General features: G+C 35.4%; 1 protein-coding gene and 1 pseudogene across 1 annotated transcript; one reads left to right on the plus strand and one right to left on the minus strand.

The window, feature by feature from the left end:
• Nucleotides 1-1,715: 1,715 nt before the first annotated feature.
• Nucleotides 1,716-5,018, minus strand: LOC121809806. Its single transcript, XM_042210612.1, has 5 exons — nt 4,461-5,018; nt 3,586-3,727; nt 2,335-2,494; nt 2,024-2,221; nt 1,716-1,883 (listed from the first exon to the last, which is right to left on the minus strand). Exons 1-5 carry the CDS (start codon nt 4,960-4,962, stop codon nt 1,878-1,880), a joined length of 1,008 nt encoding a protein of 335 aa, XP_042066546.1. The 5' UTR covers nt 4,963-5,018; the 3' UTR covers nt 1,716-1,877.
• Nucleotides 5,019-11,295: 6,277 nt separating this feature from the next.
• On the plus strand, nt 11,296-20,262 carry LOC121808578 (annotated as a pseudogene).

Consider the following 20,262-nt stretch of genomic DNA (forward strand, 5'->3'; position numbering starts at 1 on the left):
TAAATTTTAAAAAACTAATCCTAAAAAATGACTAAGAACTAAAGCAAAAAAAATTAAAAAATTAGTACCTGCAAAAAAGACTAAGATGCATAAAAAAATTAAATTTTGGAAGAAAAAAAATTACTATTAATATAGTCGTATAACACATAGTAGTAAATCTTTAGGGCATGTTTGGTTGTCAGGAAAGTAAAGGAAAGAAAGTTGGCAGGGAAAATGATTCACAGGAAAGTGATTCCTAGTAATATGATTCCGAACAATTTTACTTTCCTGTGTTTGGAAAATGTCAAGATTTTGAATTCTATATTAACTTTAAATGTTAAACTAAAAAATACAACAATTAATCAAAATATGTATATATCATCCTTCTAATATCAATAATGCTAATTAAATATATTACTTAAATATAATTCTCTTTATATGAAGCTAATAAATTTTGAAAATATAGAAAAAACAATACAAAAATTATTAAAAAAAACACGGATTGAATTTAATTATAAAAGCAAATAATCTTTAGCTAGTCAATAACATGAAATTGAAGAGGTCTAGTTTGTGCGTATATTTTTTGCGTATCTGTTGCTGGAAAAAGGCGTATATTTTGTGGGTATAGGATTTGTACGTATAGAGTAGGATTCTCATATTTGGGAAAAAGAATAACTAGGTTAGGCTAGGGAATCATAATCCGCGTATTTTGCCCAACTTTCCACATTTTTAGGATTCTTATTACTTTCCTAATTTCTTTAAAAATCAAACAAACATTGGAATTTAAAAATTGAGGAATCAAATTACTTTCCCTGCCAGAATCCGGGCAACCAAACGTGGCCTTAGAGATTAGTATGATAATGATATCGTATACGATTTGTTGTATAGATAACATAGAAAAGATTTGTTGTTACTATTGAATTTGGATTTGAATGCCCAAATTCTAATTCATACACCAATTATATGGTGCGAAGTGGAGCTCCAGAATAATTTAATTCGATATTCATTTCAAACGTTTGTCAAGGGTGTATTATAGTACTACAAAATAAATGTACTCTTTTCTTTTCCTTGATACATGTTGAAAAGATTGTGATCATTGGTAAGTTGAAGATATTAGGAAAAACTAGTAACTGATACAATTAATAAATTTTGATAATATAATAGGTAATTTGAAGAAACTAGAATATAATTGATACAATCAACAAGACTCATATAATTCAAATAAAGTTTATTAAATCATTACAGATTGAAACAGATTTGATCGTTAATCCTTTTAAACAAAACTTACTAACCGTCAAGAAAAACATAGTATTATTAATAGGATTAAACAAATCATATACCAAGACCTTGAATCACAAGAAACTATTCTATTTCTTAATGGTATAACTTTAAGAGAACTATTCTGTTTCATTATTTTACTTAGTTCCATTGATTTAAGTAGCCACAACCCCATCAAGTGATCAAGTCAACTATGCACGATTTAAACATTATACATGAAACTGCGCATTGATCAATCATTTTCCATGAAACTACATTTGACTCACTCATAACTTATTTGAGAATAATTGGATCTCTAGTTCAAATACTGTAGAACAGAGAAATATCTATAGAATTTAAATTTGAGGTGTGAGCGTCAATTTAAGTGAGATATTTTACCTCAATTTCACGGATTACCAATTTCCTCCCCTTTTCCCTTCTCCAACGTTACAAGAAGGAATAAAAAGCTAAAAAGCATGTACATTCAAATGTCTGCATTACTTAATAAAATATTCAGTGGTTCTTTTCTGTCAACATTAATCACAGACTCAGATATTGCCACAAATCTTAAAGAAAGCAAGACTTCAGTCACTCTCCTCTCACTAAACCCTAAACCCATAGCCAATCATTCAAACTTTTCCTCAATCCTGCAATTCCACAGAACAGAAATTAAAGATGGATATGAGTATGAGTATGTAAACAGAGATATTTAGAAGAAGAATAAGATCAAAATGAAAATTCTTATGTCCTCGCTGCCTGCCTGGCCACAGTTTATATTTTTCTTTACCCTGAATCGTTTCCTGCGTGCATCCTCAGGGCTAAGTCGGGAGACTTGTGACTGCCATCCAGAACCTTCGCTTTTATAACTTCCAGCACCAGCTGTTGGTGTCCATCTTTTACCTTGTTCAGCTCGGCTTCTACCATTTCTAAAGAATCCATCTCTGTCCCAGGTGACATCATAATCGGCTCTCATGCGTGATCCTTGCTGCATAATTTGCAATTTTTTTTGCAAAGTAAATACTTATTCCATGCAAGCCAAACACATATACGGCATCTCTAAGAGACGAGAACTCCGAAAAATGGCATAATGTTGTCTACCTTATTTAAGGAACGGCCACATAAAACCTTCAAGGCATTACAGAAGTCCTTGTGACCTTCAAACCGAACTACAATCTTGCAGTGGAGACCTGAAATTAGATCCCCACTGTCTTCATCCCCAGCTTCACCTATGTCATTGTCCTCACCAACATCAAGATTCCTATGAATAAAGAAGAATATATTGGTGCAACAATGAGAAAACAAAATAATTATGTACTGCACAGGCATTAAGGCATTAGTAGGATTATAGTTAGCAAAGTTGTAAGAAAAGAACTATCTCCGGGCCCAACACACCACAACAAACATGCTGAAATGCTATGGGACTCCACAAAAATCATAGTACTAAGTTTGATGTAGGTTTTCATTAGGTTTTGCAGACTTTTTTTTCTCCTTTAACTTCTTGATTAAGGCTGCGGTCCACCCACTTCATATTTAGGCGAAAACATGAAAGCCCGAAATTGTATTGAACCATAATAGGCCAAAGAGCTGGAAGGAAAATTACTTCAAACACACAAAACGCAAGGTGCCACCTTAGATTCCTTTTTCCGGCACCTCAAGTAACTAAAGATCAAGATAATTTTTTTGTTCATCAAGTGGCTACGTCAAGAAAGACATGAAATTCATAACTAAGGTTAGAAACAGCAAGTAAGCCCTTTTCAACAAGGGTATTCAAAAGTATTTAAATGAATTCGAAAGGGGAAGAAAAGAGGATGACCGAGTATCGAAACATGTGGATCATGCTCCCCCAGAATCCTACATAGTGTGCCAGCACCACAGTACAGACTTATCTATACCTAGGCAGATTTATACAGAAAAAGATATCTGACTGAGGAGCTGAGCATTTATTTGGTTTTAATATTTTAATTATCTGCCTGAACCTTTTTCGTTTTAACAATTTATACCAAATGAAGGACCTAGATCCCAGTATTTTTCATGTCTGTGAACGTTCAACAATGAATTATAACTGGTTCTGCAAGTTATTCAGGATCCAAGTATTGTAGATGAGAGCCATTCACATTTTCAATTTAGAGAAACAACAAAGTTAATAGAATTAAGCAAAAATATGATATCAAAATGTTCTTTATGTGAAATCTGAAAATGCAATATATATGAACACAAAACATTCAATATATAATTTTTATGAATAAACAACAAAAAATGCTTGACATATATCCTCTTAATCCTTTTGCTAGCAATTTGATCATCAATGTCACAGACAAGGAAGGTACTTAAAGCTAATAAAGGACACACCTTATCTTTCCAAGAGCTGAAAAAATTGTATGAGTAACTAGCATTGAAGGTTTGGATGAAACCCGAGGCTCAGCAAACCACCTAGAAGGCACACCTCTCAAGACAATTGTATCAGGCTGCTGCTTATCACTCCTTGAATATCCTACAAGCACGTTGAATTCAATAGGCATCTCATATTTGTGTTATACGTAAAAACATGGGCTAAAATCATCACTGCAAAAGCTGGAGAAATATCCAAAAACTCAGAAGCAACCATAAAAACAAATATACTAAAGGTAGATCTAAAATCAATTATGAAGTTATGAACCTGAAGAACTGTTTCCTATAAATAAAGTTAGGATGAAATATATGCAAAATTCATCAAAATATTCAGTAATATAGAGTTTATTTTGACAAGTGACTGAATGTTAGTAATAAATTAAACTTTGGAGTGATTGGGCCTCAATAGATGAACTTTCTTTCACCAAAATTCATTTTTCCACAAGTTTTGCATCCAAAAAATTCAGTTATTCCAATTTCTCGCATGGTTATCCTGCTGTGGTAAATAATGTAGTAGTTGAATGTCGCCACTTCAACTAGACATGATGGCTTTAACTTGCCACTTCAACTTCGCCGACAATGGATTACCGTGTAAAGCTCAATGACTGAAACTTGTATACTTGAAGCAGAATTTTTATGGCATTTTTAAAAATTGTAAAGAAGATACTCAATATCGATTTAGCAGATTATCCATGGATTTCTTGATTGCAACTTTATATCATCCACATAGTTACATTAACATTATCATAGTATCATTCCTAAATAAACTCAATTTAGGGCAAATCTTCTCACGCATTCATGCTGAAAAACTCAAATAGATCAAGCAATCAACATACCTCTCGATCCAAACGCCGCGATCTCCTCCCATTCCTTCCGCATCCCTTCAAAATCATCAGCTTTCGGCACCTCAACACTCAGCTTAAACTTCACACCCTCCAAATTCAACTCCATTCCATCCATCTCCGCCACAATCCCCTTCCTCCACTCCGTGAACTCTCGCTCAACTTCATCCTCGCCGCAAAACCTCAATTTCTTCGATAGAAATTCAAAATCTAACACGAACAAGCTCCCTCGCGCCACGGGATCCTCACGCTTCCGCTTCTTCAGGTCTCTGTACTTGAAAACTTTGATGTCTTCTTCAGGAACGGAAATTGAGTGCGACTTTTTGAGATAATCGATTAAAGAGCGCTTGAGCTTCCACTCGTCAATTAGGGCTACGGATTTGTCCGCGCGGTGAATTGTTAGATTGAGCATGACTCGGGGGATGAGGGAGAGACCTGATTCGAGTTCGAATGGTTCGGTTGGGAGCAGAGATTTGAGCGGTTCACGGTGATTCATGGCTGAGCGCAGTCACAACGGCGGGGAAATTTCTAGGATGTACTTTGTCTTCTTTTGAGCAAGCTAAAGAATTTAATTTAATTACGTTTGAAAATCAAGGTTAATATTATAAAATTATTATAATTAATTAATGTGAGTAGAATAAATACAAGAGATACATGATTAGTGAGAGTAGAATAAATTATTATAATTAATTAATGTGAGTTGAATAAATACATGATTAAACGCGAGCCAAGAAATATAAGAGAAACCAAAAATAAAAAAACAAAAAACAAAAAAGGAAAAGGGTGAAGAAATAGAGTATCATCTCTACCCTTCCCAAATCCTAAGAGGATCAGCAGTGGCGCGGAATTCCCAGCAGAATTCTTTGTGAAATTTCCAAAAACACATCATGTCACGTCATACGGACTTCCCACTGCACTACCACGTCATAAGGATTTCTCACTGCACAATGGTGGACATCCCCAATGACTCCCCGAAGGACTTCCCACAATTACAAAATTTAATGCAATAAAAGGGAATTCCGCGCGGACATCCGTGGGAGTCAACGCAATGGCGGACGTCCGCACGCCCGTCGCGACGGAATTCCGCGTAACGCCGCGGAACTGCGGTGTCCTCGACGGAATTCCGTATCCGTGCATACCATGCACGATGGCGGACGTCCGCCGCGGAATTCCGCAGGGACGGGCGTCATTGCTGATGCTCTAAGGGCATCTCCAACAATACTGCAAATCCCATTTTTGCTACTAAAAATACCTCCAACTATACTGCAAATCGCATCTCATTTTGTTCTTTTTTGCGTTTATGTACATCAATGACTCAAATATGGCGTTGCACTGTAGCAAACGCAAAATTGCTTTTACAGTTTCTGATATTGCAGTTATATCCCCCTCTGTTAGTGTATTTTTAAATCGAGCAAAAGAAATGCATACCTGGTCCAATTTTGGTGACAAACATAGTTTGAGAGGAAGAACTTGCAGTCTGACGAGAAATGCCGAATATTTGGGGAATAAGATAGAAGTGAGAACGGCGGTTTTAAACTTTAATTGGGGATGTAAATGGGCTTTACAAGTAAATAAACTTGGGCTAATAATTTTACTTAAAATGTTCAAATAGGTAAATGGATTAATTTCATAATTAAGTATAATAATTAGCTACAAATTTCTATAAATATGCCCATGTAAAATTTGAAATCATTACTTCAATTAATAACTATAATTGTAAATTTTCCACTTTTCGATATTTTTTTAGATAATTATTACGGTATATTTTAAGCAACTGTGATGTTTTTAAATACATTTTAATTTATACTATAATGTTTTCATAGTACAATTAATGTATGTTAATTTTTCAAGTTAGTGTATTTTTTTAATAAATATGTTAGTATATTTATAATATATCAATAAGTCTATTTTATTTTATTAAATTATTATGTTGTGAGGTTAATATATAATTTAAATAAATATGTAGCTAAGATTGAAAATAATTTATTGAGTATTAGTTATTTTATTGAGTATGAATTATCATATTCGTATTTAATATTATAATACAATAAATTAAATAATAGTACAATATTTAGTAATAAAAGTACTCCTATTACATAACACGTCCGACAAATGGAAATGTTCGATTTTAAGAGTACTTCACTCGGTATGCCGCAATAAGAAATAAAAATGCACATTTAGAACTTCGAAATGCATTAGTTGATCACATGGGAAAATTTCTCAAATACGCAGTCTTGAATTTTAGCTAAATTTTCTGTATTTTTCTATGTTTTATATAATCATGATGTCTTTGAATGTATTTTAATTTATGTTTAAATGTTATTATAGTAGGTTTGATGTATTATAATTTGAAGTTAGTGTATATTTTATTGAATGCATAATATATATATATATATATATATATATATATATATATAGGGATGTATTCATTTCCTTTTCCTATATTTCCTCCTTTTTCCTTCTTAATATCAGCCATTAGATTAGAGAAATTGACGGTCAAGATCAACATTGGGTAATTAATCCCGTGTTGCATTATTTGTCCTATTTTGTGCATTATGAGGGTACAATAGTAATCTAATAATGGCTGTAAACCGCTACGAATAATGCACCACATGGTCACGAGTAATGCATATAATTGACTATATAATGCACAATATGTGAACTGCAATGCATACGAATAAGATGTACCATGTTATGATGTTTGGACACACGTTTCTTGTTTCCCCTAAGGGTTTAATAAGCTTAGGGGCTAGGGTATAGTACGTAGACACGTATGTAATCTTCACATGGTAACGAGTAATGGATATAATTGACTATATAATGCACAATTTGTGAACTGCAATGCATACGAACAAGATGTGCTGTGTTATGATGTTTAACACACGTTTCTTGTTTCCCCTAAGGGTTTAATAAGCTTAGGGGCTAGGGTATAGTACGTACGCATTAATAACAAATTATAAAACGATACGAATAATTCACCAAATTGTCACGAGTAATGGATGTTATTAACTATATAATGCACAATATGTGAACTGCAATGCATACGAATAAGATGTACTATGTTATGATGTCACGTTTCTTGTTTCCCCTAAGGGTTTAATAAGCTTAGGGGCTAGGGTATAGTACGTAGACATTACTAAATGCACGTATGTAATCTTCAATCTGTTGATTAACCCATATACACAATACCTCTAATAATGCATAATATACTGAGATAATGACAATTAACAGCTACATAATGCACTACCTAAACCAAATAATGCACATACGTATATTCCAATAACAACAATTTGTTAGTAATGTCTACGTACTATACCCTAGCCCCTAAGCTTATAAACCCTTAGGGGAAACAAGAAACGTGTGTCAAACATCATAACATGGTACATCTTATTCGTATGCATTGCAGTTCACATATTGTGCATTATATAGTTAATAACATCCATTACTCGTGACAATTTGGTGAATTATTCGTATCGTTTTATAATTTGTTATTAATGCGTACGTACTATACCCTAGCCCCTAAGCTTATTAAACCCTTAGGGGAAACAAGAAACGTGTGTCAAACATCATAACACATCACATCTTGTTCGTATGCATTGCAGTTCACAAATTGTGCATTATATAGTCAATTATATCCATTACTCGTTACCATGTGAAGATTACATACGTGTCTACGTACTATACCCTAGCCCCTAAGCTTATTAAACCCTTAGGGGAAACAAGAAACGTGTGTCCAAACATCATAACATGGTACATCTTATTCGTATGCATTGCAGTTCACATATTCTGCATTATATAGTCAATTATATGCATTACTCGTGACCATGTGGAGCATTATTCGCAGATACCAAAATGTGGCAGTTACTTTTCCGTCAAATGTCAATAATAACCCTGTAATGCATACAACCACCTTCTATAATGCAACACGGAACCAGTTTTATAGAATCAATCTGATCCGTTGATGCCTTAGATCTAACGCGTAATATTAAGAAGGAAAAATGATCTAAGATGTGAAAAGGAGAATAACGCACCCCTATATATATATATATATATATATATATATATATATATATATAGGGGTGCATTATAATGATAACCCTAATTTCCGTAATAACCCCATAACTAAATCTGGACCACACATTTTTAAAATCACGTGGTCTAGATTCAAACTTAGATTTACTCATAAAAAAAAACGCGGGGGTAAATATGTCATTTCGCTCATGATAAAATTTACGTATCCAAATTTCGCTCATTTTATCAGTCAGTCAAAAGTATCATTTTATCAACTCAGAGTATCATTCTATCCGGCAAAACTATCATTTTATGCAATAAACCTAACATATATCATTTTATCATTTTATCAGTCAGTCAAAAGTATCATTTTATCAACTCAGAGTATCATTCTATCCGGCAAAACTATCATTCTATGCAATAAACCTATCATTTTATCAGTCAGTCAAAAGTATCATTTTATCAACTCAGAGTATCATTCTATCCGGCAAAACTATCATTTTATGCAATAAACCTAACATATATCATTTTATCATTTTATCAGTTAGTCAAAAGTATCATTTTATCAACTCAGAGTATCATTCTATCCGGCTAAACTATCATTCTATGCAATAAACCTATCATTTTATCATTTTATCAGTCAGTCAAAAGTATCATTTTATCAACTCAGAGTATCATTCTATCAGGCAAAACTATCATTCTATGCAATAAACCTAATATAATCGGTACAATACATAATATACAAACCTACAAAGCAGTAAACGTATCATTTTATCAACTCAGAGTATCATTTTTATAAGGTTACTGTCATTTTATCCGCTTGGATTATCATTTTATCAGGTAAAAGTATCATTTTATTAAACAAAAATGTCATTTTATACACCAAAAATACATATCATTCTATCGGCCGAAAGTATCATTCTACCCGGTAAAACTATCATTCTATCAGCTGAAAGTATCATTCTATCCAGCAAAACTATTATTTTATCAGTTTTATGTCATTTTGTCACGTTAAAGTATCATTTTATCAGCTTATATGCAATTTCTTCAGCTAAACTATCATTTTTATAAGGTTACTGTCATTTTATCCGCTTAGATTATCATTTTATCAGGTAAAAGTATCATTTTATTAAACAAAAATGTCATTTTATACACCAAAAATACCTATCATTCTATCGGCTGAAAGTATCATTCTACCCAGCAAAACTATCATTCTATCGGCTGAAAGTATCATTCTATCCGGCAAAACTATCATTTTATCAGTTTTATGTCTTAAAGTATCATTTTATCAGCTTATATGCAATTTCTTCAGCTAAACTATCATTTTTATAAGGTTACTGTCATTTTATCCGCTTTGATTATCATTTTATCAGGTAAAAGTATCATTTTATTAAACAAAAATATCATTTTATACACCAAAAATACCTATCATTCTATCGGCTGAAAGTATCATTCTACCCGGCAAAACTATCATTCTATCGGCTGAATGTATCATTCTATCCGGCAAAACTATCATTTTATGCAGTAAACCTAACATTTATAAGATAAAAATATCATTTTATCTACTCAGAGTATCATTCTGTCCGGCAAAACTATCATTCTATGCAATAAACCTATCATTTTATCAGTAAGTCAAAAGTATCATTTTATCAACTCAGAGTATCATTCTGTCCGGCAAAACTATCATTCTATGCAATAAACCTATCATTTTATCATTTTATCAGTCAGTCAAAAGTATCATTTTATCAACTCAGAGTATCATTCTATCCGGCAAAACTATCATTTTATGCAATAAACCTCTATCATTTTATCAGTCAGTCAAAAGTATCATTTTATCAACTCAGAGTATCATTCTATCCGGCAAAACTATCATTCTATGCAAAAAACCTATCATTTTACGTGATATTTGGCAAAATTCAGAAATTAAATGAGGGAAATGACAGTTTTACCCCCGCGCTTTTTTTTATGAAGTAAATCTAAGTTTGAATCTCAAAACTATCATTCTATGCAATAAACCTATCATTTTATCATTTTACGTGATATTTGGCAAAATTCATAAATTAAATGAGAGAAATGATAGTTTTACCCTGCGCTTTTTTTTATGAAGTAAATCTAGGTTTGAATCTCAACCGCATGATTAGAAATATGTGTGGTCCAGATTTGATTATAGGGTTATTTCGATATTTAGGGGTTATCATATGATCACGACTATATATATATGATAACGACTATATATATGGTGTGTTAAGGCCATTCGCAGCTTTTCAATCCAATGTTCTTTTTAATCACAACCATTGGATCCTTGAATTGAATGGTTGTGATAATCTGCATTATTTGACGAAAAATTTGCATTATTAGTCGGTGTGCATTATTCAACTGAAAATCTGCATTATTACACTATAATGGTGCATTATTAGTCGGTGTGTATTATTCAACTGAAAATCTGCATTATTAAATGACACGTGACACCAATCTAACCGTCGGATAAAAAAATCGTGGGGCTGAGATTAAAAAGAACAAAGAACAAAAAGGAAATGAATACATCTATATATATATATATATATATAAATATATTATTATAAATAATTGTATCAAATTATTTAATTATATTTAGAAAATTATTGATAAAATGTTATGGGGTGAATGTGTAATTTAAATAAATATGTAGTTAAGATCGAAAAAGTAAAAAAAAAGTAGGTGAATATGAAATATTCTTTTGGGTTTTGAGTTTGGTGTAAATGGTTGAAGCTGAATTTGACTTGAGAGAACCGAAAAAATATGGGTTTGGGTTTGGGTTTGGGTTTGGGGTAAATGCCTTCATCATCGCCTTCCTTCCTCTGTTTGCCCGCATATCTCAATCCTCCCCATCCGCTTCTCTGCCGTCACCGCCGTCAATTAATACTCTGGCCGCCTCTCTATCTCTATCTCTATCTCTATCTCACATCGCCTCCTCCTGTAGGCCTCATATTATTTTCTGTTTATCCTCAATCCTCTCCATAGGCGAAGGCATCCAATAATCTATTTGATTATATGCTTGATTCTGAACTACGCCTTTTCTATTTGTCTTTGTTGTAGTTTGTATCCTCTCGGTGGTTCAAAACCCTAATTTAATTCGAGGCAAAATTCCAAGAAAGGACGCCATGCAAAAATGTATCCGCCATTTGGACCCTGAAAAATAAAGTTTTCAGACATGGTATAGACGCGAGAAGCTCTCGCGTGTTTAACTAAACACGCTTGAAGCTCTTGCGTGTTTTAACTAAACACGCATCAGGCTATCGCGTGTTTAACTAAACACGCGACACGCTCTCGCGTGTTTCGGGTAGACACAAATTCCAGCCCAAACGGCAGAGACCTCACTTTCCACTCGCGAATTCACTTCCAGCTCGCTCAATCTCTCACTCTCAGCGACGGCCAACGTTTCTAGCCGGCGAAAATCGAAGTGAATCCGTGATTTTGTTGCTCTAATTCCTATTTTAAGTGGTGTTAGGTAATTATTGACTATTAATTTCAATTATCATTGCTATATGTTAGTTAGTTATAGATTTAGGGTTTATGGCATTGAACTTGGTATTGAATTTTCGATTTTAATTTTGTTCAATATTTATCTAAGTATGTTGAATTTATAGTATATGATGTTATGTCGCACTTATTTTGCAGGTTTAATGGTGTTTGTGAGTTTATATTGGGATGGGAAAATTATTCAGCTCCCAGGTTTGGGTGTTGCTTATGATCCCCCTCGTGCAATACCGCGAATAACCATGCCTTGGGACATTCTGAAATGCCGTGAATAACCATGCCCGCCTGTTCGGATACCTCTCTGGCCAATACCCCGAGCTCTTTGGATAAACCCCCGGGACATATCCACATCAGTGCGCTGTGTGGAAGGTATGACCGTGCGTTCACTCTCACCGCACTCGGTGAGGCAGTTAAGAGCAAGACTGTTAATCTCGTGCAACAATCCTACGGCGTCTGCTGGGTCAAAACCGCGCGACATCTGAAATATACGTGCCAATGTCTCCGCCTGTAACAAATAAAACATGCATATTTAATAACATACATACTTTTAAAATGAAACAACAACTATAAAAATACAATACTTACTTGGACTGTAGATGATGATGCAACAGTGTTCATCCCTACTTCTGGAAGCCTACCCGGCTGCGTGATATATGTAATGGTAATTTTAAAATACCACTCCATGTATTGTCGAGTCCTCATCACCTGCACGTGGTCTGCAAGAGACTCCATGTAAGCGTTAGTAACGAACTCAGACCTTCTCTCCTAATATTGGATGTAGGCCTTGTTCTGCACAGCCCAGTTCGTCTTAGCCTTTCCACGACGATTGGTTTTGAAGTGAGTTTCATTGAAACCCCAATCACGCAATTCCGGGATGAACGGCGTGCCTCCAAATTGTCTAACCACGCGCTCAGGTTCATGTGCTTCTACAATAGCCCAACACACAATGTACGTCACAGATCTCCAACTGTTGTTCATATCGAGGCAGGAGTCTGGCAATTGACGGTCCACGTAGGGCATCCAAATAAACTACAATAACAAGTTTATATTAAAATTACCCAAATATATATCAAACATTATTCATTTTACCTGGCTATTTTGGAGTAATGACAACTGTTCACGATAATGTCGAACCGAATGTTTGGGGGCTCTGTTTATCATATAGGACCCAGTCCACCTACAATAACAAAAGATGTCAATTAAATATGTTGTCATTAAATACACATTCACCACATTAACACCAAATGCAACAAAATAACACCAAATTCAACAAAATAACACAAAATTCAACAAAACATCAACCAAATTTAATCACCACATTAACACCAAATGCAACTAAATAACACCAAATTCAACAAAACATCAACCAAATTGAATAATTCAACATCAAATACAACCAAATTCAAGATAAAATCAACCAAATTGAATAATTCAACACCAAATTCAACAAAACGATTTCTACCCCATGAACCCTAACTATTATAACCCCACCTAAAATATACCAATAAAAACGAAAATAAGGGTTGAAAGTTACCTAACAACACTTCAAATTGGAATGGGAGAGCTAATTAGCGGACTAGGCTTCGAATTTGGCTGGTTGGGCAGAATTTTCGCCGATTTTCTTCTCTTCTTCGCGTAATGTCGTATGTTCTGCCGTCTGGAGTGATTTTGTGGAGCAAGGAGACACGCGAGAGCGTGTCGCGTGTTTTCTTTAAACACGCGAGAGGAAGACGCGTCTCTTCTCTAATACACGCGAGAGGAAGACGCGTCTCTTCTTTTTAACACGCGAGAGGAATATGCGTCTATACTTTTAAGACACGCGAGAAGCTCTCGCGTCTATACCATGGCTGGAATTTTTTTTTTCAGGGTCCAAATGGCGGATACATTTTGCCATAACGTCCTTTCTTGGAATTTTGCCTTTAATTCGATGGAGCGAATTTCGAGATTTCAGAACCCTGTGCCTCCGAGCAGCGTGGGTTTCAGCAAGCCTCCACCAATCCAGAACGACGGCGCAGGTATGAAGCCACTTCCGCCTTTGCTTCTCGATAGATTTAGGGCCATGGTCAAAGATCGGGAGGAAGAACTTAGGATTTTTGGTGATGCAGCTGTTTTGCCGTTGAAACCGACGAAATTGTTCAGTTTTATGAGATTATTTTGTCGGAGCTCACCGTCAATTCGAAGCCAATGATTACTGATCTCACTGTACTTTCCGAAGAGCAGCGGGCACACGGCGAGGCCATTGCTGGTGCCATTTGCTCCCGGATTATTGAGGTATTAGGGTACGACAGCTCTGGTAGTTCTTGTAATTTCTCGTTGCAATTTTCCAATTCTCCCCCAGTGTATTGTAGTTGCTGCAAATGGAATCAGTGCTGAAAATTTGATTCACCTGGATGTGTCTTCTCCCTTTTATTTACTTTTCCTATTTTTTCTGTTGGAAATTTTTGTTCCTATTAGGGTTTAGGGTTTTATTATTATTATTATTATTATTATTATTATTATTATTATTATTATTATTGTTGTTGTTGTTGTTGTTGTTTTTGGAAATTATTATTATTGTTTTTGGAAATTATTATTATTATTATTATTATTATTATTATTATTATTATTATTATTATTATTATCTCCTTAATCTGGAGGTTTAAACAAACTACGAGCGCGGTGATAAGTGATAACTGATAACACAGACTGAATTGAAATATCTGGTCGAATTAATTATAATTTAAAATTGATGAAAAGACAGCACTAATCAATCTTCAAAATCGAATATAAGTAACCTCATAACACAATTATGCAATCTTGAGATGGATCAACCCTTTTCTACTTCAAATTTCGTAAGTTGGAAAATCGTGCTTGATCTTCTCAACGACAAAACATTGGTTGAGTGCAAAGAAATCAAGGGAAGGCCTATTTCCACTTGTCATACTTGTTGCAAAGAAAGCTTGTTGTTTTTCTCTTTTTCCTGCTAATCAAATAATGAAAATATGTTGTGTACCCTGTTGAAGACCATCATTTATGTGGTCCCTGTATTTTCTCATCTAACTAGAGATGAGTGGGACTCATCTATTTTTGTTATGTTCGTTGTGATATCTTTCTATTGTTTTCTCTTGGTGTTTGATGCCTTGTGATGAAATATTGTTTCTAGGCTCTACTTTTGGATTTCTGCTCAAGATGGCATCATATTTGACTTGTAGGTATTAGCTAGATAAAAGGAAGCACTTTAAATTTCTAATGTCACTTAATGATGAAACGTTTAACCTTGGCCATATCTTGCAAATAAAAATGTTTGTTACATCCATATGTTACATTACATTCTACACTTTTCTCTCACAGCTTAAAAGCTGCACGTCTTCTCCACTGGTTGAAGAGAGGAGTAACAAAGAGTCATCTGACCATAATTTTGGATGCAGGGTAGATGGTTTGTGCCTTTTATTATTTGTATACTGTTGTACACCCTTCAGCTGATAGTTGCTAATTGCTGGCTAGCCTTGTATTCTCTGTAATTATCTTTGATCGCAGTAAAAATGCTATGTTGGATTTATAAATGCTTTGTGCATTCATTTTTTTTGGCAATACATCGTACTGTTTTGATATTTCTAATCCGTGTGCGTTTCTTTCTAGTTTGTTGTTTTCTATATCATTGCAAAGGTATTGTATGACTTCTAGTGTTATTTACTTTAAAATTTCTCAATTTCGTTCTCTGATTGTTGATTTCTATTATGTTACTTGTATTGGGATTGATTTTGAGCTTTACTTTTCTTCTCATGTAACATGTTTGACCTGTGGATTAGTACTGTTGTATATCCTTCAGCTGATAGTTGCTAATTTCTGGCTAGCCTTGTATTCTCTATAATTGTCTTTGTTCTCAGTAAAAATGCTATGTTGGATTTAAAAATGCTTTGTGCCTTCATTTTTTTGGCAATCCATGGTTCTCTTTTGATATTTCTAATATGTTTGCATTTCCTTCTAGTTTGTTGTTTGCTATATCATGGCAAAGATATTGTATGACTTCCAGTTGTTATTTACTTTAAATTTCTCAATTCCATCCCCTGATAGTTGATTTCTTTCAGGTTTCTGTTGATCATAAACTGCCTTCTTTATACCTTTTGGATAGCATCGTGAAGAACATAGGCAAGGAATACATTAAATTCTTCTCTGCTCGCTTGCCTGAGGTCAGACCAATTTTACTGCATGTCAGTTAATGTCTTCCTTATTGTTCTCGAGCAGTTTTCACATGCCTGTGATTTTTTATTTATTTTTCATTTAATAGGTTTTCTGTGAGGCTTACACACAAGTCCCCCCCAACATGCACAAAGCAATGCGCCATCTGTTTGGGACATGGTCTACAGTTTTCCCACTGTCAGTGCTTCAAAAGATTGGGACAAAGTTAAAGTTTTCTCCTCCTGTAAATGGTCATTCTTCTGGATTAAGCTCTTCAAGAGCTTCTGAATCTCCTCGACCAACACATGGGATACACATAAACCCTAAGTATTTGGAAGCACAACGGCAGTTTGGACAATCATCAGTAGATCCTGTAAGCTTCAGCAAGATCTTGGTTCTTATTATTTCAATCCCTATCTCGAGTCCTGACTCCCTCCATTGCCTGCTCCTATAGAATCTTTTCAAGAGTTTGTGGGTTTGGTTTCTCTGGTATCTATTATATTACTATCCTATTTATTGGGTTCATAAAATTGGATATCAATGCATGATCATCATTCATTCACTTAATTTATTAGTGGTTTGAAGATAGGCATATGTGTAAATTTTTAAGATAATAGGGGCTGTAACGGCTGATAACTTTTGAATTTCCAAATGTCATAACAGGAACAGGAAAATATAAGGACCAATTGTTCTTTCCTTCTTTAAACTCTTTTTGTGTCCTCTCTACTAGTGAAAGTGGTAATGTGACTCCCGATACCTAGCCTTCTCCCTGTATTGGAATGTCTAGTTTTAGACGGATATTTGAAAACGGTGTGATTAATATTGGTGCCTTAGAATTTTTCTCACTTTTTGGCTTGTATGATTAAATTTTAAGGCTACCAAATATTGATCTAAGTTGGAGGAAATCGACAAACTAGCTTTACTGTTCAACTTTGCATCCATGAGTACTATTGTAGTTTCTATGTATCTTGGCTGGATGATGGTTTTTATAAGCAAAAGTTGCAATTTCTTATAACTCAGCCTTACTTCTAAATTGTACTGATGTTTTTTGTTTTTATCTGTTGGTTATTTCTTGTTTGGCTTGTTTTTTTAACTGACGTTTGATGGAACTTTAGGTTTTTAACAGAGCAAATCCTATTTAAGGAATAGTGAGTACCTTTCTCATAATTCCAAGTCATTTACTTTGCAGTTTGGAACTGAAGGAGTGAGTTCAACTGGTTGTACAGGCCTTACAGCTTCTGGTGTAGACGCTGTAAAAGTGTCTCTTCCATCAGCTTCTAGAATAACAAGGTCCTCCCCTCCTTGTGGACTTTGGCCTGTGGGATCATTGTCTCCTGCTGTCCCTTCAATCAAGGATTTTGGCATGGATAGTTCCACAAAGAGACTCGCTATTAGGCAGTCACCATCTCGTCCTGGAAGTGATTTATAGGCCAAGCAAAGTGGTGAGCAGAGAGGAGGAGACAAGTGAGTGGCGGAAAAGAAATCTGCGGGGCAATCTCAAACCACAGCTTAAAGCAGTAGCAGCAGCAGCAGCTGCTGCGTATAAATATAGTGGTGGTATTGATCTTCGAGGACCGAGACCATTGATTAGTGCCTATGGGATGGATGAACGAGAAAAACATTTAAACAATAAACATCATAAAGCTGAGGAGTTGGACTCAAATGGTACTGAGCAAAAGATAGGTATCAGGACATGGCAAAACACTGAAGAGGAAGAATTTGATTGGGAAGACATGACCCCATCTTTAGCAGATAGGATGCAGTCTAGTGATACATATTCATCTCTTCCATCTCTAGGTAACTTGACCCGGGGAAGACCGAGTGTTGTTGCAGACCATGCTGCACGTTTGGTGAGTAATTAAGAGGAAACTCATCCAGGCTACTCTTCTGTTCTAATCCTCTCTTTTAAGCATGTTTCTCATATAAATGAGATGTTAACTTCCCACTATTGTGGCATTATTAAAATTTTCATCCCTTGTATTAAAAAATTATGAAGTTCGTCAGTAATGAAGCAGCTTCATACGCAGATGATTATGTTCTCATTTTTATGGCTAAGCATCTGTATTGGCACATTCTTTTAATTGGTGAATCTATGTAACAAGTACAAGATCTGAATGGGAATTACAACTTTGTCTTTCGTAATCATTAGTGTAATAATCAGACCCCATACTTGACTATATTTTGAAGCACTAGTTTGATGTTTCTTCTAGACTCAACCCATGACCTTATGCTTGTTTTCTGACAGTCTGCTCCTGGATGTGCTAATAATGTTGCTGGCTCCAGTAATTTTACAAACCATATTCCTCGTAATTTTGGCCGAGAATCCTTGATTTTGCCGCCACAGCAGTCTCACGGCCAATTTAATGCCAACGGAAGTGGTTCTCTAGCTGAAAGTAGAAATTTTTTAACTGGTGGTGAGCAAAAGAGCCAAGTTGGAAATTTCTCAAATATTGATTGGAAGTCTGGTCAGCCTGCTGGTGTTGTTTCAGCATTTTGTCCCACCTACAACTCACTGGCTCCTGAGATTCGATCAGGTGATGCTGCTTTAAGAAATACATGGAATCCTGCAAATTTTCAGAACTCACAGGTTATGCCATCGCACTCTAGTCTTCCTCAACAAATGCAATTTAGAGGTCAGTTTGGTATGAAGAATGCTTCCAATATTGCCGATCAAATGCATTCTGAGCCCGGTAGCAGTAGAAGCATGCCACTGGTGACCTTGCCCCAAATTTCTAGTATTCGTCCTGGAATGGTTCCTGTAAATTTGCATGGTGCAACACAGCCAAACTTTTCAATGGCTCGAGAGTCCAGACAAAATTTGCACTTGCCTTATTCAGTGCCCGGTTCATAAAATACAATGGTACCACCTTTGAACTATAGATACTTAGCTCAAGGGCAGGGTCCTGCTGGCACTACTCCACAAATGTCATTTCAAGTACCCGGGGCAACCTTACAGCCTCCACCAAGGGGTCCTCATCCAGGGACAACACAAGCATTTCCTATTGGTCAAATTAATGGGGAAGTTGCTCCTAATGGCTCCGTGAGGAATGGGCTTTCAGGGTTAATATCTTCTTTAATGGTCCAAGGTTTAATATCTTTACCAAAGCAGGTCTGTTCCCTTTGTTGTATCCTGTTTTTTCATCATTACCTATTTGATGTGGATTTTCTTCATTTTCAATATATGTAATTCCAGGATTCTGTTGGAGTGGAGTTTGATCAAGACAGTCTTAAGGTGCGCCATGAGAGCGCAATTACGTCTTTATATGCTGATCTTCCAAGGCAATGCAGAACTTGTGGCCATCGATTTAAAGATCAAGAAGAGCACAGCAAACATATGGATTGGCATGTAAACAAAAACCGCAAGACAAAACCTTCTCCGAAGTGGTTTGTGAACATAAACATGTGGCTCAGTGGCACAGAAGCCTTGGGAACTGAATCAGCTCCAGGTTTTTTGCCCATCGAAAATACTGTGGAAAAGGAGGAGGATGAAGAAATGGCTGTTCCTGCTGATGATAGCCAGAAGGGTTGTGCACTATGTGGAGAGCCCTTTGATGATTTCTATAGTGACGAAATGGAAGAATGGATGTATAGGGGAGCCGTATACATGTATGCACCAGCTGGGTTAACAGTTGGAATGGACACATCGCAGTTAGGTCCTATAGTGCATGCCAAATGTAGACCTGACTCAGATGGGGTTTCACCGGAAAATTATAAGGATGAACCGGTATGCCTTTTTTCCGCTCCTCTTTCTTGAATCTTAAATGCATTTTACTGGCTTGCCGATAAAGTTTTCATTTCTCATGCGGTTGTTTCCATGTTTAATAGTAGTAGATGTCTTGATTTGCATTTTCATTTCTTTTGTTTCTTTTTTACCTGTCCTCTTATTACTTTCCATGTGCAGGAATCAACTAAACAAGGTAGTAAAAGGAAAAAACTGCAAAGTCATTCCTGATATTTGCAGGTCACATGTAACTTCAATTTTGAGTTATTAATTCATTTCATGCATCTATAATAGCTTGTAGCCTGCCAGAGAATGTGTACATGAGTAGTGGACTTGTTTTAACACTCTTGTGGAAAAGAAAAAAGAGTTGAGCAGAGCAGACACACTTCA

The sequence above is a fragment of the Salvia splendens genome, chromosome 6 (assembly GCF_004379255.2).
Source record: "Salvia splendens isolate huo1 chromosome 6, SspV2, whole genome shotgun sequence".
NCBI classification, from domain to species: domain Eukaryota; kingdom Viridiplantae; phylum Streptophyta; class Magnoliopsida; order Lamiales; family Lamiaceae; genus Salvia; species Salvia splendens.

Bases quoted from the DNA above. Each gene is read 5' to 3' on its own strand.
- LOC121809806 (XM_042210612.1), bottom strand. From the start codon at position 4,962: ATGAATCACCGTGAACCGCTCAAATCTCTGCTCCCAACCGAACCATTC. The intron at 2,495-3,585 runs GTGTGTCCTTTA...CTTTATTCATAG, and splicing joins TCAGCTCTTGGAAAGATAAG to GAATCTTGATGTTGGTGAGG. The intron at 2,222-2,334 runs GTAGACAACATT...CAAATTATGCAG, and splicing joins GTGGCCGTTCCTTAAATAAG to CAAGGATCACGCATGAGAGC.